Below are 24,175 nucleotides of genomic sequence, written 5' to 3'. Positions count from 1 at the left end.
CGGGTTACAAAAAAGAGTACTGTAATTTTAAGTTTAAATTACGCTTACTAAAAGGTACTTATCTCGAAACGATATTTCATATATCGTATGTTCATTATACAGCTACCTAATATCCATCATACGTAACGTTTCCACGAATCTGGCTTCTTATTTCGATCGACGATGATCGCGCTTTAGCAATTTTCAACGGTCTTCTCGTCCGCATCCGCAATCCGCCTCGTTGACGCTGGATATAACGTTTTTATACTGCGGAAGCGAGGAAGTTGAAAGAAGCTGGCACTTCGAGCATCGGCGAAACTTTTATCTGGCTGACGTACAACTCTGTGTCTCTCTTTGGTCGTGTGTAGACGGCAGCGGCGAGTTTCCTGTATTTATGGCGCACAATAATGCGGATGCACCGGGATGCGAAGTTTCTAGTGGATATCGCATGTGTATATAGAAGAAACCCGAGAATCGCGGAACGAGAGGAATCCGAATGAAACTGGGATTTCCCTTGCTTTCCATGGTGCACAATGCTGCCCTAAACTGCCAGAGTTACGGACGGAATTACCTATACGGTGAAAGGACCGACAATTAGCGCATGGAACTCGATGATCCATTAGCCTTCTCAATGAGATAGGATTATGCAGCAGCTCGGTTAAAACACTGTCTCATAAATACGGAAGAACTGAAATTTCCCCCGAGAAAGAACTATTGTATTAGCTCAGTACATATAAAACGTCGTGTTTACCTATTTAATGATGTGTAGACAAAAACATATCGACAAAAATTTCACATTGAGACGTTGTGTCTCATTGAGCCTTAAATTTAAGATGGATCAAATATCTTATCTTATTTAATTATATACGTTTTATACATTACACTTTTTATGAATAACGTTAATTATCCTTACCATGTAAAGTACAGAGGTAAGCTACGTTTCAATAACATCAATCGAAGCATAAAATCATCATATAAATTCAACATCGGCCCGAAGTCGTTGCGAACTTGTTATTATACGGGGAGAAAGAATCCTCTGTTTCGTGTCAGCCCAATAAAAGTTTCATCGGTGCTCAGGGTGTTAGTAGATGGTAGAAGGATTTGAAGACACGCGTGGAAAACCGGTCTCAGTCTTACTCTACTTTATAGGAGTTAGGATAAGTGTGAAGAGAAGTTCCACGGTGTCTGCAATGCGAGTCGGTAGCTCTGGAGGATATCTCCTCGGTTACGTGTCGGTGTAGCTCTGGTTGTTATCTTTTTATACGAACAGGTTATGGTTGCCATTCATTCAGCTGCGAATTAGCCAACGATGACCTGTTACGATATTTTCGAAAAGACAATTAAATGCTCGTTAATGACTGGTTTCAATGGACACAAATTTGTTTAACTGTATTACAGTTTCACATTTCACAATAAAATTAAAAGAATACAGCAATTTAGGTAAATCGGCTTGGAATTAAATATGGAAATGTAGTTACAATTGTTCATTTGATCGCCAATTAATAACATAATTAATTCAGTTAATATCATTGTCCTTTTCTACAGTTGGGTCAGTTTTATTCCCTCTTCATATTTAACTATGCATTATTTGTACACTGCCGTCCATGAATATTTGGACCGTTCCATATTATTACAAATGTGTATATAAATTAGTTGTATCTGAAATATAACTCCGTTATTTGATTTTTGCCTCTGATGGCATACAAGGCAATCATATTATTGACGAAAAAAATATCTTAAACGCATAAATAACATTTTCTAACATACATGATCTCTCGATCAAAACAACTTTGAAACCCGGAGGGCCACAAATGTCCGATCGAATTAACGTGAAAGTTTAAAGTCTATTTTAAATTCGAAATTCTATGTGTGAATTATTTTAGTTTTCCTTATTTCCATTGAGTTTTTGTCCCAAAAACATTCAGAAATTATTTCTGGCTTGCAGACGACGTGCCTAACAGAACTGCCAGACGTGGCACCGTGCAACGGCACAGTGCGACTGCCACCGCCGTGCGAGGATTCCCCAAGTAGCGGCAGCAGCAAAGACCGCAGGGAAGAGAGTCCTCGCAGAAGATGCCGAGTATTGGCGCCCATTTTGCTCCTAGTGATGGGTCTGCTTCTCGGAGGGCTTTGTCTACCATTTCTTCTACAATCCGCGCCTGTCACGCATCAGCAGAGGCTGGACGTGATCAGGAGGATCCTCACTGAAGTGCCTCTGATCGACGGGTAAGCTCGTGCATTCACGGAAGAATCGCGTCACAGAAAGCTAACGGAGGTATCGATCGAAATTCGAGTGAAATCAGCCTTCCAGTTTTTGCATTCATCTACGAGTACCATTTATTCTATGACATAAACGAATTAATAATTCACAGGTTCTAATGATTTCCAATTACTATTTGAATATCTATTACATTTTACTTTCTCTCTTTCGTCCAGGCCTTCTTGCACGATTGAATTAAAATCATTAGCGAAATTTTACAAATTACAAACTACCAATGACGAGCTAGGTAAAAAACTAAAATTGTACAGGTAAATTGTACAAATTACAAATTGTACAACTTATTATTCTGTTGGGTATAAAGTTGTAAAATTATAAAAAAGGAGTTCATAAGTAGTAGTGTATCGATTTACGAATATTGTTAGTTGGTAAATTATCGTATAAAAGGGCCCTGGATAGTACATAAGGATAATCTACGTAAAAAGATGTAGCAATATAGTTTACCTATCTAGCAATATAGTTAGCGAGCGATTTGTATTAAGTAATTCTTGACGAAGCGTTTTCCACGGCTTTGTTCCCCAGGCACAACGATTTGCCCTGGAACGTCAGAAAGTTCGTACACAATCAACTCGGCGAGGTCAATCTGAGCAGCGATCTCGGCAGAGTTGATCCTTGGGCTAGATCAGACTGGAGTCACACAGACATTCCTAGATTACGTGCTGGTCTCGTCGGTGCACAGGTGAGCGTAAAATAACACAGATCCCAACCCGGTCCCTGGTAGCTTTTTCAGTCATCTCTAATTACAATTTCAACTTTGCCAACGTGACGAGATATCCGCGTTTAATTACTTCAATCCAACTTAACGTTATTGTTTTGCGTTTTAAACAAACTTTACGAGTACCTTGTCGACCCTCGATCGTGCGGTTTCTGTTTGAACAACTGTCTTCGACCTACCGTCTAAAGAGACTTTCCGTACAAATATTATTGTAGCCCAGTGAACGACACTCGACTCCTCTGTTTTAAAATGAACACGTGAAATGAAACTTTAGAGAATTATTGTAGACGTTCTGTAATAAAGAGAAAATTGATAATATATAAAATAGAAACTACTATGTAGACCAATAACTATAATAAATAGTAAAGCGTGGGATCATAAAACACATAAATTATTGTGGAAAATTTGAACGATACTTGACTCGCAACTTGGCTCACGCAGTTGGAAATTCCTAGTCATTTCGAATTTCACTTCGGGGACAATTTTGGTGGGAATGATTACTTACCGTTTAATGGCACCGAAACCTGCTAACTTTCGATTGAAACTATTCGACTGGCTTCAGAAGGAACGTATCGGTAAATCCCAAGCAAGTTTATGCCTAAACCCTTCGGGAGTAATCCAAGAGCGCTCAATTAAATTCGGAGAGAACCTGTCGAACTGGAGGAAATAGAAATTGGTTGTGCAACGTTTGCTTACAGACAGTGCATGAAATCACGGAATGTTAAGTACGAGTCGAATACATTACTACAGCAGTGTCGATCGAAAAATTCCGATAATGGTTTCGTGTTTAATTAAATACCCGAATACGATTAATTGGTAAATGTGTGTTCAATCTAGTAGTGAATTTTAATTGGGATCGAACATCGGGGATTATTTAATTTCCAAATGATTTAATAAAAATATTTGGAATTAAATTTTGCAAGAGACGGAACAACGTGTTCGTTAGTCATTAGAATCTTTTTCATTGTTGTTATATATAACGCACATACGTGAATATATCAATGCAAGGAATAACACGTAATTGGTAATTTTGTTGTTTGTACTTAATTGCACGAGATAATTTAATGTTTAATTAATAATACAAATTGTTGATTGGTATATGTATGTCATCAATATCGGTAGATCGATAATAAGTGCAAATTAATTAGGGCGTTTGTAATTGCATTTGGCGAAATTTTTAAGTAAATGATAACTACAAACATTTCGTCCTATGCGTTATTTGCATACGTATATTTGTATACGGAACAGAGCTATAACGTTTGTAAATAGACGAACTTTTATGCGTCTCTATATTCTCATGAATATAATTAAAGAAATGGAACATTATGTAGTTTCATTACAAATTATAATAAATATTATTATATTAAAATATATTTATACAAATATATGTTAAAATATATTTGGACATTTCGTATATATTTGTATTTGTTGAGATTGACTGATAGAGGAACGAGTGGATGAATTTGTAATAGAAAAATATATTGAAATAAGTAAAGGTATATGGTAAGTATAAGTATAAATATAAGTTCAGGTATAGTGTATGCTGATCCAGATCCTCACTCTTACAGTGTTACAATACAATACAATAGAAAAAGCTATGATAGGGAGCACGCTCATATATTTATAGCAAAGGACATTATTAAAAAGTTAACCTTGTAGTTCTATCTGAAGGCTACAGGAAGCAGCAATAGAAATCTACTTATAACTCTTTTGTTTCTAAACCTTGTAGTCCAAAACAAAATTTATATTCAAGGGCACAATAATATAGACCTCTCCTTATTTTGAATTTGTTCACTAAATTCTATTCTCTTTGTAACAGCGGTATCCAGGTCATGGATATACGAAAGTAAAGATGTAGAGCTTTCCTTGAAGTAATTACTTCAACAGTATTACATGCATTGTGTACATTTTTTCACTTCCTAATTCCCCGTAGATGCATAAAAGATCGCAATCTAATTATAAGCAACAAAATAATCTGCGATTATTTTATCAACAATTCTGTAATAAAATTACATCCTGTGAAAACCAACCAAGCGAATGCTTTCGACCGATGGTGTACACCATTAATCCTACTTTTTCCCCGATAAATCAGTAATAAGTCCAGATCTTTCAGCAACTGGCCACACCTCCAGCCCGTCTCGCGTATCTCGATAAATTACGACCATTGAAACGGGTCAACAAGTGAGCACTAACTCTTATCTGACCTAGAGATCCTGTTTGTATCGTCGCGTCGGTTCTTACCATCTTCGCAAGATATTGGCAATGGACAGATATGGATAGGTAGGCCGTGAACAAGGGGCAGATAAACGAGGGGTTGGGGAATAAGAGAAAGAGGCAATGAAAAAAGAGCAATGATCGGCCACGAAGGCTACTACCATCTACGTGCGTCTTCCTTTGCGGCCCAACCGGAACGGCAATCGACGTTAGTGCAACTCGAAACGAGTATTTTACCCGACCACTAGAAAATGGATTCCTTTGATCTCGCGTAACGAGACAGCTTTTAATCTGATTCGAGAGATAGCCAGTAGGTATCTTCCTTGGGATCTTCAATTACTCAATAGAGCAGGATATAGAGCCGCACAATCTTTCGACAATCCTAAAAGTCTGTCATGAAAGTACCTCTCTTTTGACTTGACGTTTCCAGTTACCCTTCGTGCGTTGTCCAGCCGCAAAAGCCCAACTATAACTTCCACTTTGCCAACAGATTGGAAAGACTATATATCTTCGACAGGATATCGGTTTCGCGTTCACTGTTATCAGTTATAACCTTTGTTCTCGCGAACCGGCGTGACACACTGGAAATTCGAAATTAAGGGACTTTCTATCGCGTCGTATTGGAGACAGGCTTGTAATTAATCCTTTGATCTCGAAATCTGATAGAGGGTGGAAGTTAAGGAGGAAAGAAATCGTCGCTTTTGTGCTGCTGAAAAGATGGCAAATGTGTTTCTTTCGACCATGGACAGCTTGTTTATCGGATGCATGTTGGTCCGTTAGATTTTTTGTCGATTGTCTCGATGAATCGATTACCAAAACGAGCGCAGAAGGATAAATGTTATAGGATAAAACGGTCGTAATTTAAAATGGTAATAGCAAAGCTGCTCTCATTCGTAATTCGCAGATGGTACAATGATAGTTTTCGAAAGACCGAATGTACAATACCGTACAAGAAGAACCTGCAAGAATTCCGAGCGCGTCCGACAAAGGAAAGCGCCACATTTCCATATAATTGACTTCTCCCCTAATTATGAAGTCCGTCAACGTACATTATCGAACCAGTATATCTTGCACAAACTCGTTCAGAAAACCAATTCAATCTCACGAATTGAATGCAGACACTCGATGGATTCACCATTGTAATCACTCCTTTTTTTTCCCTTTCCTTCCATTCTTCTTTCCGTGCTTGCTCCAGACCATAGAGCTCGTTCTATTTGTGTGTGATTCTATAGAAATTTCAGTCGAATCGACGTTACTTGAAAGATGTTGCCAAGTTAATTTGCTATTATTAAATATCATACTAGACGATACAATCTCGTGATACGAAGATTCTTGTATAATTATTTATAAATTTCTGTAAAATTATTTTATACAATTTATTACCGTGTAAAAGTGTAAAAAGTACGGGATCCGTAATTAAAAATATCCTGACAAAAAGATTGACAATTCACACGTTTGAGTTCACTCGTCTTCCCGAAAAATGCAAACGGGAGAAATCAATGAAAAAATCATTAAACCAATGCCAGAATCACTAGAGGTTGCCTATAAGTCTTTCCAGAAACCTCATAAAAAGCCAGAGTCAGAGCGAAAGTGATCCCGATCCAAAATTAATAGTCTAATTACGGAATAGATTCATGGTGACAGGGTCGCGCGAAGTCTTCGTATACCGCAAAATTTGTGACCATCCACCCCTTTCCATTTTCCCCTGGCTATTTCTCTGCTTCCATCCAGGCCCCCAGGAGGATATTAATGGTCCTCTGGGCGCGTTCCATGACAGAAGCAAGCCAATTTCGATCTGGATCAATGACGACACCATAATCAGCAAAGCCCTCCGCAGACCCATTCACTTAGCCCAGACCTGCTGCGGGCAATCGGTGCACTAATACGGTGCTGCCAATGCCTGAACGTCCATTTCCCTCTCTCTTCCTCCATCTTGTTCTCTCTGGCCCGTTTTCTCTCTCTATATATATATATATTTATCACTGTCCTTCTCAGTGCCACAGCTTTCATGTCCATCTCTATTGCTCCAATTTCGTGGCAACATGTACATACTCGTATACTTAGTCACATATCGTCATCTCTCTTTCCCTCTCCGGCGCTCCCGCTGGACCAGCTGAACTGTACTTGCGTTTGAGATTAGGTCATAGATTAGATGACGCTGTGTCGTGTCAAGTGAGTCTGCCTCCTTAGGGAAGCTACGTCGCGAGCAGAGGAAATTTTGTTAAGAAAAACCGATATTGTGAAGTTAAGAAATTTCCTGACAAAAGGTATTTCAAGAAATCGAGAAACGACCGAATATGATTCTTTGTACGCAAGATGAACAAAGAAATATTTAATTGTATCCTATCGTTTCTTTAATTATTTGTCTATTAATTATTTTTTAAATATGGAAAGTTCGCTTACAAAAGCTGAAGTAGAGGGCTTTCGAAGATTTTCAGATCACCTTTATCTTTCTTTTTAATAGCATGCTGTACTTTCTTTCATAATAGCGCCATATTACCATTAAGGAGACCAATCAGATAATTAATCTGCTGCAAATGTATTACAGAATCGGTAAATCTCTCAATGAAACTCAGAGTATAATCAACGGAAAAAGTATCAAAACTTTAACGACCTACCATTCGTACCTACGATATTCCTTCGTTTCTATGACGTTCTTTCCATTACAGAAAGCATCTCATAATTGGTACGATATAACGAACAGGTTTGAAATCAACAGGAACTTGACGTAAATCGAAGTTAACGATCGAGCAATTTTCATTCTTCTCGTCTGGGTGGGAAGGCTCAGCCGATCATTCTCGTCGCAAAATGTTTGCCTGGCCCCGATAGCAAAGCATTCCAAGCGATTAGTCATAATGGTCCGGCTTACATAATGGTCCAAAGCCAAGAGGCCACGTACTCATTACGTATTCGGGCTGGGCTGTGGTGCATTCGAAACTTCGACAAGTTTGCACCGGGTACTATTTGGACTTGGCGGAGCAGGAAGAAGGCTTGCTAACGACTCTGCCAGTGTCAATGGGCCGGGAAGCTTCAAGAGAAACTTTGCCCTTCGATTATTGACACGATAATTACGCGGGCTTAGTTACCTCGCGCGGATCACCTACTACTCACCGTCTTAATAGTTCAATTTCGCATTTCTATCGGCTGAATTCCGAAGAATGTGATATTTTATGGTTATAACTACTGCGGTTATAACCTATGGAAGAGTCTATTAAAGCAGAGTCAAGTAGTATGATTTTAACAACTCTTCATAGACGTTATATCTTTTTTAACGTATATCTAATTTTAAAAGTTCTATTCTTTTGTTCGCTCATTGGAGATATGCGTTATGATGATCCTGTTTCTTACGAACTCATTACGACTTATGTCAAGCGGTATTATATAGCTTCCGTAAATTTTAAATATTTGATATGTTCTGTTCCTGATTCTCAGGACTGATGACGAATTCAAAATGTATCTATCACAACGATTAGCAAGAGCCGCATCTAAATTCCAGCATCGTACGACTGGCGTCTCACGTAATTACCAAGCTCTAATCAATAGTTTCTAATCACCAAATTCATACGTAAACTGGTTTTGTGTTGGACTCAAAGGATTGCCCTCTAACGATCCAACCACACAGATTACTAATGAGTAATGTTCCATAGTTCGGTAACGTCGATACATCACGATTGAAGATAACGAAATCGACACAAAGTTGTGGTAAAATTGCGCGAATGAAATTTCCAAAAGTTCTCTATGATATATACGATATATCCATTATAGTTTCGTGAATCAGCGTACGTGTTAAAACATTTATTCAAACTTTTACGTAGAAATTCGTCTTGTTAATTTAACCTACACGTTTCGAACGAAATCAACGAATTCGATTCGTGAAGGGAACTAATTTCGCTTGAAACGCGTATCCATTCGAGGTTCGTTAATTCGACATTGAAAGTCACAAATAGAAAAAGCTGAAATTTCATTGTACGAGTGACGAGAAAACCAGGTGAAAGAGATGGCACGTGTCGATACGTCAATCACTATGAAAATCATTGGAATCCACCCTGCATAACACACATCCTCTTTTTTCCTCTTGTTCACCTACGAACAGAAGCATCACCATCATGCGGGCTTTCTGTGCTTACACGCCACTGCGACTGACGCAACGCGAACAAAATTCTGCTCGAACGTTTAAATTATTCAATTATATGTATTCCGCGCGACGATAAACTACCGAAAATGTCACTTACGAGCATCGGGTCAAATTATTGCCCGTCATTGTTAATTATCACACGTTGAAATTAATTCTTCCACTTATCCTATAGGCACTGACTGAACGAACGTGGAGAATATTCGCGTGAAAAATAAAACAAATCAATGGATCAGTCAAAACGAACCGACCAAGTGTTAGACAAATTTTAAAGATTTACAATTTTTAGGAACGCAGATTTTATATAGATATAAGATTTTTGTGACTGGCAGCATAAGGGTTGAAACTTGTTCTTAAAAAATACCTATACGAGAAAGTTGATTTCGACGTTTCTTTCTCTATCTTCGACATAAAACAGCACCTTCCTTCGACAAAAGGAATTTCCCTCGCGTACATCGCCGTTACTCGAAAGTAATCAACGAACAAAGAACGATCGATGAACGCAGCTTATGCATACGAGCTCCTCCAACTTCTCCATCACCCTGTACAATGAAATTCCAATGTTTTCATCTATATCAAACCCGAAGGAAGAAGAATTTTCTCCATCTGTTGGAATCGAATCAAAAAACTCTGAATGAAATTTCCGTGAAAAGTGGAGCGTGGTTGATTGTCCTCGTTAACGATTAATCGTTAAACAACGAATCAGAGTTTTATGAAGGGCTGATAAAATCGGGCAAAGGGGTGGTTGCGTTTGTCGATATGTCAATCACTTCGCCGGAGTTACGGAGATGCGGCTCACAAAACGTTACTTCCGCACATGCACCTCTCCTCGTCATTTATGGCGGTGGCTGGGAAGGGTGAGACGGATTGGTTGTTATTACGAGAGGGTATAATCGTGATGCAGCACATGCAGGACTGGTTTACGGGCATCCATTTATAGTAGGTGCATGGCACTCTGGCTGGCGTACCGCTATCATAATTAGGTCATACCAGCCAGTCCTGATGCACGCAGCCATTTTCAAAGAGTAAACGCACTCCTCTGCTACTTAACGAGAGGATTTCATTGGGTTCTTTATTTGAACGAAACCGACGAACCCTCGGTGTTGGTTACAAGCAAACGAATCGCGTACAGAGGAATGGAAAATTCTTTCATGCGGCATGTTTCTAGGCAAACGTACTGTGAATTCAACTGAACGTAATTAAAACAGTGGAAAATGAGCACTGATTATAGTTGGTACACATCGAAACGAGATAAATGCTTGCTTCGTAAGAAGATGCTATGATTCGATAGAAATGTCTGTTTGAAACTACGTACCTGTAACGTGCATCTAAATATGTGTTATGGATGACCAGAATTAAACTGACGAAGCGAAGCGAACAGAATTAAAGTGATAGCATGAAAATAAATAGGTATATATATAGTAACCCAGTTTTATCGGGCCAAACTTGTTTGGGATATTCTATGGATATAAATAAGAAAAAATATAAACATAGTTATATAAACATAGATCGTTCTAAGCTTTATTAAAAAGTTATGACAAAAATATAAAATATGAAAAGGACAATATTTAGACCCGCAATGTCGCCTGATTTCATACCACTACAATTTTATGCGTGTATTTTCGAATCGATTTCGTGCAATGTATTATCGAGACAATGCTACGTTCAATCCTTTGAAGTAAAATTTATCGAACCGTTTTCGACCATTTTTCTCGTGTAAGAAATGGCTCGACAAAATTCAACGGGTGCTAATAACGAGAGGTGTGTTTTATTGCATGCTGTTCATGAGAAGTATTGATTGCATAGGCTGCTCGCCAAAAGCTTAATTTCCTGTTCTGCAATAAGGATGACTTGCTCTGATTGACTTTTAAATTATGAAAACGTAATAAAAGAAAAGAAATAAGCCCCGACACTTTTTACTCATCACTACCTTTACGATATCAAGAAGAAGAGAAAAGATGTAGTACAATGTATTATGTACAGTAGCTTACAAAATCTTCGATTTCAGGCATTTCAATTTCTATTCTTCACGAAATGCGTCAGTTTTGGACAATTTTAAGAATCAGACGATTCGCTGTTAACGTTAAGTTAATAATTTCATTATTAAACATAGTTTTCGTTTAATACTTTGCAAGTTTAAGTTCGCCTGCGTATTCTTACAATGGCAAACTAAACACCGTAGCAATCAAATCACGCCAACTTCAGATCCTAAAGTTATATAAAACCTGAAATTGTGTAAAAATAGTAATACACCGTATAAAACTTCACTGAAAAACGCACAGATCTAAGAATGTCATGGGAATATCGTTTCTGTTTGTGAAGAAAAAAGGAAATATTAAGACCACTGTGATCTGCATTCTTTTTTAGAACTGCGGAATTTTGACGCGAAGAATAGAATACGCGTTCGTAGCATAACAGATATTCCATGCATATATGCACAGGCACGCACACAAGCGTACGCATGTGGGAACAGCAACAGAAGAGATTTATTAAAATCACGAAGGCGACTCACGTGAAAAATTTGAGACACATCTTTCGTTCGCGGATGTTTTCACGGAAATTCGTGAAACTTCTCCCTGGAAGTTCGCAGATGGATCATTCGTAATTCAAAGATGCATCCATCTTACATATACCTATGTATGCGTGAGATGCTCGCATTTGCAAACTTCTCGGCAGTTGCGTTAGTTCATTTCAAGTGTTTGTTTTCTTCAACGTTAGTTCGGCATTCGCAAACATCCTTCGAGATGCAAACTCGTAAAAAGAGGGCTCACAGCCTGCAGGCTACTTTCTTTTTTCCCACCTTGGCTGCGCCTACCGTTTATTCCGATCTATTCGCGTATGACCCATCGTTCCTTTTTGTTCGTCTAGTGTTACGAAACATCCTTTTCCATCGAGATATTGTACTTCGGTAAACAACCCCAGCCATCCAATCTTTTAATTTACTTTCTTTTTTGTTTTTCAAGTTTCAACTCGATATCGCGAATTGCTATTGACGCGTTGGATATCTCTAACAGACTTCGAAGGCATTTCCTTTTTATCTTTTCACATGGATCCTGTATCTGAGATCAGTTTTAATCATAATGTGAATTTTATCAAAGTATAAGAATCAGTAGAAAAGCAGTAGATAACTAGAAAGAGTACTTAATATCTTCTTATACAACTAGCAGATTATAGGTTTAAAGTATCTAATTTTAAAAATCATTTCAGTAATAGGTAAACCTGACGAAAATTATCTGTTCATGGCATTGAATCTGTAGCTTTTCAATTTATAAAAAAACAAATTATGCAGTAATAGAAATATAATTCAGAAGTCCAATATACCACTTATAATTTTGCCATAGAATGAAATTATAAATTGTAATTCGCCGGATAAGAAACTAAACTGTCGGCATCCTTAAAAGCTAAACCACACGATTAAACTTGAATTCTCGAAACTTTGGCTTACATCACCACAATTCTTAGTCTGCCATGTTATTACTTGAATATGCGTTTTTGAGTGTTTTGAAACGCACCACCTAAGTTTTCGAGCGGATTAACTTTCTTGGAAAGTGTATTTGCATAATATTACGTAAAAACGAGTTCGTTTTGTATGCATCGTTTAACAGCGAGTTTCATAAAACTGTGTTGCATTCTATTTAATATTCAGCATTTCGAAGGAATTGAACTTCTACGAGCTAACGTTCGACGAGCTCCTACATCGATGGAAATTTTATATAATTCGAACAGAGAGGATTTGTCCAATTGTAATCTCACCACTGCTCGCTATTTTCGAGAGTTGTTTTCAGAGATAATCATAATTCATCCTGATGGTTGCAAACGTACTACGTAACTTCTTTATTAATTCATTTTGCAATACTCCCACATACTTCGTTTACTCGATTTCACAATTTTTTAAAATATGCATCGGCGTACATTGCCGCATAAAAATATTCCACGATTTGTTTATTATTTACAAGATTTAATCTCGTTACAAAATCGCGAGTACCCATCGTAATCTTTATGATTTATATAGAGTGGAATATTGCAAAGAATGCAGAAAATGCTCGATAAATGATATACTCACACTCGCATATGAGATTCATCTGCATACACTGGTGTGTACCACAAAATTAAACACGAGCATAACGATCCAGAGCACACGAACGTTCTGCCGGATACTTGGAAATGAATACCTGCGTGCGTTCCACGCGATAAATACGAAGCGCATGCGAACCATGGTTATGCGGGAAGGTTAACAGGAATTCGCAAACGCGCTCTAGAAAGTTATTTCAGTAATTAACAACGAACCGCACCGTGTCGAAGATTCATTTCGGATGGACCAAAGACTAATGCATCACCTTTATCGACAATTGGTCAAGTACACGTATATTTGACGGGGTTTCAAGTTGGTTTCTCTCGAAAACGAAGCTTCCACCACCACGCTTCTATCGAATTGATTCTTGATTTTCGCCTTATTTCGAACCACAGAATTTCCCTGATTTCGTTTATACCACGAATTTAGACCCACGGTGTATTAATTTTCGTATCATTCAGAGGTAGCACTTTTATATTTGTACAACTGCAATTTCGTACCATGGAAATGATATATACAACCTGATAAGAAAGCACTTCGTTAAAAAAAAAAGATGTGTAGAAACATTTTTTGAAGCAACTGTATGCGTACGCTACACACGTAAAATCTTGTTAAAGAAGAAAACGTAGAATGTAAAACAATTTAGTGCGACTCGTAAAATAAGATCCTCGAGCTCCGTAATAAACGGTATCCTAGTTAACAGTTGTAAATGTTTTAAGCACGCCTTAAATACATCATATTATACGAAGCCAAGAAGAGTACTCGAGCGCCCAACAAAATTTCTCTTCTCCCACTAACACGAGGGTAGTTTCTATTCTCTTTGGATACGTTTGGGTACACCAGCGGCTCTTCCGGCCAGCTAACGCAAACACTAATACATCCGCCAATTTTCGTTCGCGTTTCCTCCCTCGTCTCTCGGTCTCGTTTTCCTTCCTCTCTACTTAACCTGAGTTTCACTGATAAATCGACAGGGCGTTTCCTCGGGCAATGGGGTAGCTTTAAATTTACTCGAAAAAAGGAACGGGGGGAGGGAAAGTAGGAGGATGAGAGATAGGGAAACCGTGACGAGGGTAAGAAAATCGAAGGGATGGGTAAAGGAATGAGAAACTGGTGGAGCAAGATTAAACAAGGTAAAAGGAACGAAACAAACATTGAAAAAAGTAGCGAGATGCAAATGAAAGTTGAAAGAAAACGAACATAAGGACGAAAGACGTAGATAGTCTGGATCTGAAATTTTCATGGCAATTATTTATTCACGGTCGGAATTTAGTAAATTAATAATAATAAATGGAATAACACAATAGTAAATTTAATATATTTGGACCTAATCGATTAGTATGCAAATGCTATAGTAAATGCAACGGTATGCAAATATGATAAAATAATATCATAAAGTAATACTGTGATAAAACTCAAAAATAAGATTTACAGAGAAATAGTGGCGCTCTTATCCGAATCGAAACAGGAGAAACAGGAGAAATCGAACAGGAGAAGAAATAAAAGTTTGATGGAGAAAGAGTAAACAAGGTAAAAAGAAGAAAACAAACAGGGAGAAAAGCAGCGAAATGCAAATGTAGATAGAATGGACGCGAGCATAAGCGCGAAAAATGCAGGTAATCGGGATCTGAAATTCCGATTGCGTTTATTGGAGGGTCAGTGAGGAAAGCCAGGGCAAAGAATCCCCTGTCGTGCTATTGGCGATTTGTAATTTGATTATCGAGACTCAATTCCAAGAGGGTGGCGATTCCATTGTCATCGATGGTAAGCGCCTACTCCAGGGGAATTCAATTTTTTAGTTTCTTCGAGAAAATGCAGTCCCGCGGCACGAATAAATATTAAAACTCGATAAGACCGGCGGCCTCGGCGCGCTTCCAGCACTTCGCCGCTTCTTCGTTTGCATATTGACTTTGACGTCTAACAAGGTAGGGTTACGTGAGAGTGGAAACTACTCGGAAAAGTGCGGACCCCTGTAAATTGATCGAACACGAGCAGCGCATACAAGAGAAGGAAATTCTCGTTGCGGATGTTCTGTTGTTTCTTCAACGCATAAATTTCTTTCATTCGCTTTAAATTGCAGATTCTAAGTCCCTGTATTGCACTGCTTGGTAAATACTCTGTTCTTTTTTCGAAAGAGAGAGAGAGGGAGAGAGAGATTAAGAAAATTGATCGTAAGATAATAACGTTCTCTGAAGCGAAACAATTAAGTAAAAACAATAGTATTAAGGTGAAATATAAAGAAGGCAAGTGTAGGAAAAGGTCTAAAGCCAAGTCATCCGATAATCCAATTGAGTACTTTCCCATGGAAACGACGCGACGTCTCTAAGGTTTCCCGAAGGAATCACTTTCACGCCGATAAATCGATCGTAGCTACTTGAAAATGAATCCATATCGTATTAACGACGGACCAACGACGAGAATCGTATCCAGTGAACCCTGTTCGCGACTGTCTATGAATAGCGAAAGAATAGATAAAGGCCTACCAAGAAAATGGAGAGCCGATCGGAAGTGGGATGCGAAACTATTTCCCTGACCTGGATTCTAACTGGTAAACGACTTTGCTAACTACGGGAAGATGCACGAGTCGTGAGCTTCCAACTTGCAATTTTCAAGAGAAAAAAGCATCATCCGTTATTTCGTTAATAATGTAAACAGGCAATACAACGTTCGCACAGAAAATCGAGGAACCGGAAATTCATGCTTTTAAAGGCAGGATTGGTTTACGACGTGTTGTGTTCACTCTCGTATTTTTTTGCCGATGGCGTAAGAACATTAGCTTGCAGCCAGTTTCCACTTAACGATTACTCGATATTTATAAGCAAATCTAATGTTGAACTTTACAGTGATTAGATTGCAGATATTTTTGCAAATTCATATTTTTACAAATATAACTAAGAATACAAGGGTGAAGGTTTAATATGCAATCGTGGATTTTATGTTGGTCCTGAAAAACAAGGACGGAGCACAAAATCGGAGACGAAAAAAAGAGAAGGAAGGAATACGATGATCAACCGAGGAAAAGGGCCGTTCGCAGAAGTAAAGAACAAGTATGGATTTGTTCTCACCCTTGCGAGAGAGCAACAAAAATTGGGGGAGCAGTATGTTTTACGGCTTCTGGGGAAGATTCGATCCGAATTGGTTTCCTAAAGGATCATTTTCCTTCCCCCGTATTATGACCCTACCGCTCTGTATGGCTTTCGTTCCACCATCGTTGTAATGAATTGACACCATGCCGCGGGCTAACGTCAAATATAACGAACAATATTGATCACTGGTTACTCTTCGTGTACCTACAGTCAGTCACGAAAGCATACATACATCTACCTAATTTTGTGTATCTAACTTACCAAGGAAACTAAACACTTTATCACAAAATTATTTAAGTATATTTACATGCCAATACGCGTTTTATTTTTTCACGAAAACTTGCTTTCTTGTCAATTATACGATTACGATTACTGGGATATCCTATTTGCAAATTTGTAAAATTATTTGCAAATTCGTTCCTATATTCGTTTTAAAAACTGATTTCAAGGTTCGTTGATGTATTCGTGACCGTTGGTGTAATTATACGAGCTTTTAGACGCGAACGTTGCAGTCTAACAATTGCTGTTACTTCTGTGTCATTGTCTGTATTCAATTATTAATTACGCGACACATTCCTATAGAAGACAATTTAAATCACGCTTCCTTGCCTCGCGATATAAATTGCTGCAGCCCGCGGAAATTTCACTACGATTACGTCTGTGTACGTAAAAAATTCTTACTTCCATAAAAGAGAATTACGCTGAGCACTAAAATATTAAATTGACGAAAAAGATAGAACCGTATCGTATCATTCTACGTTTTTATATTACACTCCTAAAGCTACGTTATTATTGAATATTTGCCTTACTTTTATTTCACGTAAATATGTATGAAAATCATTACGAAGATTAAATCTATATTCTATCGAATCATACTTAGATTGTATATGCATATTGCGTTTTAAAGATGTTTACAGAACACATAATACAACGATACTCAAAGATCTAAAGATATGTAAAATATTCAAAGTAAAATACTCGTTATGGTATTTAGTAAACGAGACAAATTTCTATTCAAATTCCATTTCTTCAGTTGCTTTCATAGAAACATGAATTTGCATAACTATCCACGGTCTAATCGTATTAAATCAAATTTCTCGGCACGTACTTTCCCCACCAGTTCCGCGGCTCTATTAAAGGGATACGACTCATTCTCATTTGGAAAAGTATATCCCGCGGAAACTAACAGTGCATAACTCACTAACGATTTTCAATTCGCTTAAATTAACTTGTTTTCCGCTCAGAGCACAGTTAGTTAAGTTTTGCGTTGTGGCATCCGAAAGTTGCCGCGGTTGTTTCGTCGAACCGAACATCGGAAATGATGTAGCAGAGTGTCCTGGCTGATTCTCTTTTTACGATTACTGCGCTTTCTTCGAGTTTTCGTCGGAGTTAGAATGGAAACAAGATTTCATCACACTACTCTCCGCGTATCCTCTGCGAGTCTTTATCTATGCATAAGTGCCCGCGTGCAGCGAACTTTGTCGATGCAGATTTCTTTTGCGTGTTAACGCACTTTCGATGTCCCTTCGAGTTGTTTGGATGTAGATCACAGAGAAGGGTAAAGCTCTTTCTCCCGTGAAACCATCATAGGAATATGAAAACATTTTGCGCGACCAGCTAACACGATTTGTTGCATGTGCGCGACAGAAAAAGTGGACTAGAAACTGATTTTCTAGTTTATCGCGAGGATAATCGGAGATCGCGAGTGGAAAACGTGACAAACCTGTACTTCTTATTGTCACTGGTACATAGAGTAACTTCATTCTTGAACATCTCTGCAGCTATGAAATGCGAGAATCGATACTTCAAATTTGTAAAGGAAGAAAAAAACGAATTTCTCCTTAGAAGAACTAAATTTCTGCTTGATAAAAAATCTTTCTACGCGAAACAGATCAGAGAATTTCTATTTCCATTCGGGTTAGTCGGAAGATCGCGGTCGAACCTCGGGAAAGTCAAGAAGGAAGCCGTGGAAGCCAATAAAAGAGCCGATTACCGGAAGCGCCCACCGATAAAAGAGAGAATGCACAAGCGTCGATAAATATCTCGCGAGAATTATCCTGTTTACCGAGTTTGGTCCACGAAGGATCCTCGGACAATGGAGAAATAACGAAATTTCATCCTCAAAAGCACGAAAATACAAATCGACTCGCTCCGTTTTCTCTTTTCTTATCGATTTCCCTCGAAAACGTATGGAAAACCACTGGCGAAAGATAATCGACAATACGTAGACACACACCGTGAACTGAATTTGACGAGCCACCGGCAATAATCGACGACTATCGTTGATCGTTTACCTCGAGTAATACTCCGTTATTTCGAACAGACGAGATAATGCGTAAAACCAGGAGGCAGGCAAGAAAGTCATTTTCTTGGTGGCGAAACTGCTGTTCGACGGTAGAGAGGACAGAAGGGAACGGAAGGAAACATAACAACGAATGGCACAAAAAGGAAATACGCGAAGAAACCCAGTGTCGTGTAAACGCACCCTTTACAGCGGTCTTTCGTGAGCTGTTTCCTATAAAGAATTTCGTTATAACGTAAATAACCACCATTATTACGGCTCCTCGCTATCAAAGGAACTTTTCATTCTGTTAGTTACCGTAAGAGAAGAAAGGGGATCGGACTAAACGACTGGTTTTAAGAATATTGAGCAAACCGGGCCTTTTATGACTTTCTCGAAATTACTCGCGATATCTTGGAGTCTTAAAGTGACAACAATGGCTACAACAGAATCATTTTTGGCACTGGTATGATTTTCTTATTAAACGCGCCCGATGTTTAGCGTAGTATGTGCAGTAGAACCGCATTTATCTGAATTCCATATTTCGACATATTTTGAGAAATAACGACGCTAATTTTCAGTACAGTAGAACTCCATTTACGTTGGAACTCCATTTATCTGAACTTGTCAGAGGGCAAACAGTTTATGTAATTGGAGCAATTATCCCCACTACCTACTATTTTTCATTCATATAATAAGAGCTCAGGTTCAGATAAATGAATCTAACCAGCAAAAGCTCAGTTAATCGAGCATTAATTAAAATTTCGTTCAGATAAATGCAGTTGACATAGATGGAGTTCTGGCGTATCGGATATTCTAACTGCGCAAAATAAGGTAGACACGCGCTTAATAGATGGTGCGCCAAACATCAATAAGACGTTAAGCAAACGTCGTTAGTCCAGTTATTGCGCCGCTAAGGATAATAGCCTGAAAACGTTCGAACTAATTTCACACAAAAGCAGACAAGAAAAAACGACAACCTACTGTTCGATACGAAAAACAAAGCAGAGGAATCACATCGCGTGTCTCGCTTTTAATTAACACGGCCGAGGAAACTTTCAATCGGTAATTGAATTAACGAGACTTTTTAATTTCTACTTTCGCGATGACGTCCGAAATTGCTTTCTCGCTGAAAACTCGGCCGCGATGAAAACCAAAAGAATTTTAATTGCCGCGCGACGCTTTCCGACGTTGGCCACGCGAGAAGGAACAAATTGTTTCCTATCGAACGTTAACTTGACGGAACACGAACTGCTGTACGAGACTCAACGAGCAAGTTGCTTTGAAATCGTCACCGGCTTGATTGCATTTTCCCTGTCCTTTTTTCCTTTTTTCTATCGGAAGCATATTTCCCTGACGGTGAATTCGTGTTTTGAATAAAATAAGCTAGCCGAACTACCTACGTACTACGTTACTACCGTATTATCTGCTTCCCTTCTGGAAGAACGCGCGTCTCTTTCCAGTCAGACGGCTTTATCTCCTGTCCGCTTATTAACCGCGATTTCCACTACCTGTGTATGCACGCTTAGTGTGTGTTACTACTTACTGTACCGGGTGTCAGGGAAGAGATAGACTTATCAGACTCGCTTCGCTGACTGGTTGAAACGTTGACTCGATCAGTAAGCAATGTCAGACCTTTCGATCTTAAAATTGTAAGTATATGAGTGAAAGCATATAGTGCATGTAGATAAGCAAATTTAGCTATCTCAGATGAACGTATATAGCAAAGAAAAGAATTTCTATTTGATACGTTCATAAAACATTTTACGCGCGATATACAAACTCCTGTTAGATTTTTCATTTTTACGCACATAACTGCGTTCCGAGAATATCCAGCGTCGCGCCTTTTAGCTGGATCCTGTCATTTTATAGTTGGGAAAATACCCAATTTACCGTGAAAGTTTCAGCAACGCGGCAACAACTCAATTATTTTCTCTGAGTACGAGGTGTAAAAAGCCAACCATGGAACGTTGTCTCGCTTCATATTTAATCCGTTTTTCCAGCTCGAGATGGAGAAGCCATTTTCCTTATATTCACATCGGAAACATTCTGGTTATAAAAAAGGGAAAACCGACGACGGCCGGTTAATTTGTAACCGACTAATTAATAATAGGTGACTTCAAAAGGGGCATCGTGTTCAGTGATAAAAGACTCTCATTAAAATCTAGTAGATTTAAATAATTACGCGAAGCCGATTTAAATTACGGAACGTGGAGCGCATAAGTTAAAGTAAAATGAAGCCTTGTGTAACTTGTATTTGCTGTTTCCATCTTCTCATTACCTGGCTTTCAGCATTACCCCCAGCTTTGGAAACGTTTAAATCGCGTTAAAGCTGCATTAACGTTATAATTACGATCGATTTACAATTGCGTTACGTAGAATAAGAAGATAATACTATTTTTGTGCTATATGTTATAGGGATTACAAGCACTAGTTTGTACAATGGTTTTACTAAAGTTTTATAAATATACGTTACGAAAATATTGAAGATACTGTTAAGTATTACAAATATTACAATTTTGTCTCTCTCTCTCTCTCTCCCGAATTCATTGCCACGAAAGTTGATAAAAAATTGAGTACGAGAGATAAACGTTTCATTACGAAGATTGCAAATAGTAATCGGTGGATAAAATTCGAAAAATTGAATCCTGTGGTAAAAAAATATAAATTCCAATGAAAATCAAACGATTAATGGAAATTTCAAAGTCGATTCGGATTTACTAAGCGACATTTAAATGAATATTCGAACTTTTTCAAACCTGTAATTTTGATTGATTTAATAAGACATCCCTTTGTCCACTCTCGTTGAAGATTGAAATTCTTTTTCCTCTCTTATACCACTCTCGTTAAAATTAAGTTAAACGAAAATTAAGGAATATCGTATAAAATATGCTGAGCGGGTAAAATTAACAAAGGAGCCACCGCCGAACTCACGGCGTATATTTCACATAATCATTCCCCTTTGTTTAAAAGGTGATTTGTTTTCCATAAAATTTCATGTTGCCACCGTCGACGTTATATCGCCACGCGATTAGTATAATAACGTTGACGTCATGGCAGCTGCATCATGGGAATCAGGGATGCCAATCGGGTTAGACGAGAGCCGAAATTCAATATTTACACTGACACAGAAACTCTACGGTAATCAGACCGCTGAGTAATTGGTAACGTTGCTTCTCAAAGCGGAACCTAGTGAAATGCAGAGGCGCGCCTCATTGCTCTTTGCTTTGTCCCCTTCTGTTCCAGAAAACTTTTTATTCATCACTAGGTACCGTTTCGTGTACAGCCTTAATAACATTTAGGTATCGCATAGCTTTAACCGATAATCTCTTTCGACAATTCTCTTTACGCCACAATATATTATTATCTTTAATCTAAAATTATAACAGCATTTAATATCAACAAGATCTATTAACTGGTTTCTTTTATCATTTAATAGTACTCGGAAATCATTCCTAATTGAGAAATACGCTCGTCAACGTGTTACACCCCATTTACCTATTGAATAAAATAATATTTATAAAAAAGCATCTATAATGAATAAAATGGTAATTTGGTATGTTATAGTACATACCTAATAATTCAATTTTTACGATTATTTTTTTTCCGCGATATTATATTTTCGTTGTTTGACACGAAACGAAATTAGCGTTAATGTACGAGTTGATTAATTGTCTGTGCACAATAATTTTCAAAGTAGGGAGGAGCACTCCACGCGAGCACGTGAATGTAATTCGGCTCGTACAACGACAAGTGTTAATTAACTGTCTATCGTCCAGTGCTAAGTGTTCTCAAGTGTTATGATTATGGACGTATTACCCGCTACAATCAGTGGCTAACTAGCGGCACACAATACCGAAACCATGCAAATGCGTGGACAATATCAATAATAATCCATCCGAATCCACTTTACTTTATCAAAATCTTCGATCCTACTCAATACGACAAGCGTTAAATATGTATGTCATGAATATGGGAAATAAGTAGAAAGCATGGTTTATTAAAAATGTTTCTATCAAGAACTTGTCGCCTCTCATATTCGGCTTATATTTCTCACAATTTAATATTTTAGAATTATTAAAGTATTTTAGAAAAGGTTAAGAGTTATACGTGTGTTTTTAGTAATCTCTCATAGAAGTAAGGTTGTAAACTATTCGTAACATTTGCTTTAATTGTTTTCAGTTTTGGTCTGCCTACGTTCCATGCGGTGCAGCACAGTTGAATGCGGTTCAACTTTCCTTGGAACAGATCGACGTGATCCGCCGGCTCGCCGAGATGAATGCTCAACATTTAACTTTGGTTACCTCCGTCAAAGGTGAGCTTCGAAACTTCAATTCACGATCAGTTTTTAATTGCAAAACATTGATCTCGAAAAGGATGGAAACATGGATCTTTTTTTTTAAAACATGAATGTTTTAAATTATTAAATAGTATTTTGATTTAATAATCATTGACCCAAGTAATACATGAAAAGTACATTAATAAAATTGCTATGCGAATAAAATTGTTGATCACACTAATTCTACTACTTTGATTATATTTTACCGAAGCTTCAAGATCTACATATATAGAGCTGCATACATTTAATATAATTGAAATTATTCCTTCAAATATTAAACTATATAACAGTTTTTATTTCACAGTGCAAGATATGAGATTTAGAGTTTGTTCGATTCAACTTACGAAGAAGAGATAAGAGCGTCTTGAGGAAGATTGGTGCACAGAATATCAAGGTGTACGTAATGGTGTAGGCAATATTTATCAGGTACGATTCCCTAAGGTTGCTACAGAAATAAAAAATGCAGCTTCATAGCACTGAGAAACAGAAAAGGAGCGAGACTTACGTTCTACGAACGAACAATGCATTACCACGGATTTCGAAAGATTTACAATTCTCTATTTTACTACAGCAGAAATTGCATCGTGGAATGGAACTCCGATGTTGTTTGGTCCTTATTTAATTATTATTCAGGCTAAATTATATGTACGAGAAGGTACTATTTTAACAATTCTAACAATTCGTAAAAGTTACTTTGGAAGATGAAAATGTAATATAATAAAAAAATAGGAACTAAGTGCAGTAAACAAATCCCTTCTTTGTTCTTTCAAATAATATGAAAACTCATTTTTGTATGTAATATTTTCCAAGTGATTTACAAGATGTACAATTACGTTGTAACAGTTTTGCATATAATTCGAAATCAATAAAATTAAAAATCAATGCTACGTAAATAGACGTATGATTTTTACAATCATTTTAATTAACAAAAATTTAATGACTCATTGAAGCTAAAGATATTTTTGATGAACAAACTGTGCAGCTCCTGAAGATGAATAGCCATATTTTAGTAGCAGTGTATATGTTAATGGTTAGAGAGCTGTTGAAACGAGTCGCCTCTCGTATAAAATGAAAGATATTCA

The 24,175-nt window shown here is 37.8% G+C and overlaps 1 protein-coding gene across 3 annotated transcripts in view; it reads left to right on the top strand.

The window, feature by feature from the left end:
- LOC117242982 (dipeptidase 1-like) overlaps window positions 1–24,175 on the top strand; it is a 146,113-nt gene that overhangs the window by 99,839 nt on the left and 22,099 nt on the right. For all 3 annotated transcript variants that reach the window (XM_033510064.1, XM_033510066.1, XM_033510065.1), the window contains 3 exons: window positions 1,925–2,205; window positions 2,780–2,936; window positions 22,937–23,069. In XM_033510064.1, coding sequence (XP_033365955.1) covers window positions 1,925–2,205; window positions 2,780–2,936; window positions 22,937–23,069 — 571 coding nt within the window. The remainder of the gene's footprint in view (window positions 1–1,924; window positions 2,206–2,779; window positions 2,937–22,936; window positions 23,070–24,175) is intronic.

This window comes from Bombus vosnesenskii, unplaced genomic scaffold, assembly GCF_011952255.1.
Source record: "Bombus vosnesenskii isolate JDL3184/JDL3185 unplaced genomic scaffold, Bvos_JDL3184-5_v1.1 scf7180000013265, whole genome shotgun sequence".
NCBI lineage: Eukaryota > Metazoa > Arthropoda > Insecta > Hymenoptera > Apidae > Bombus > Bombus vosnesenskii.
This window is presented reverse-complemented; position numbering and strand designations above follow the sequence as displayed.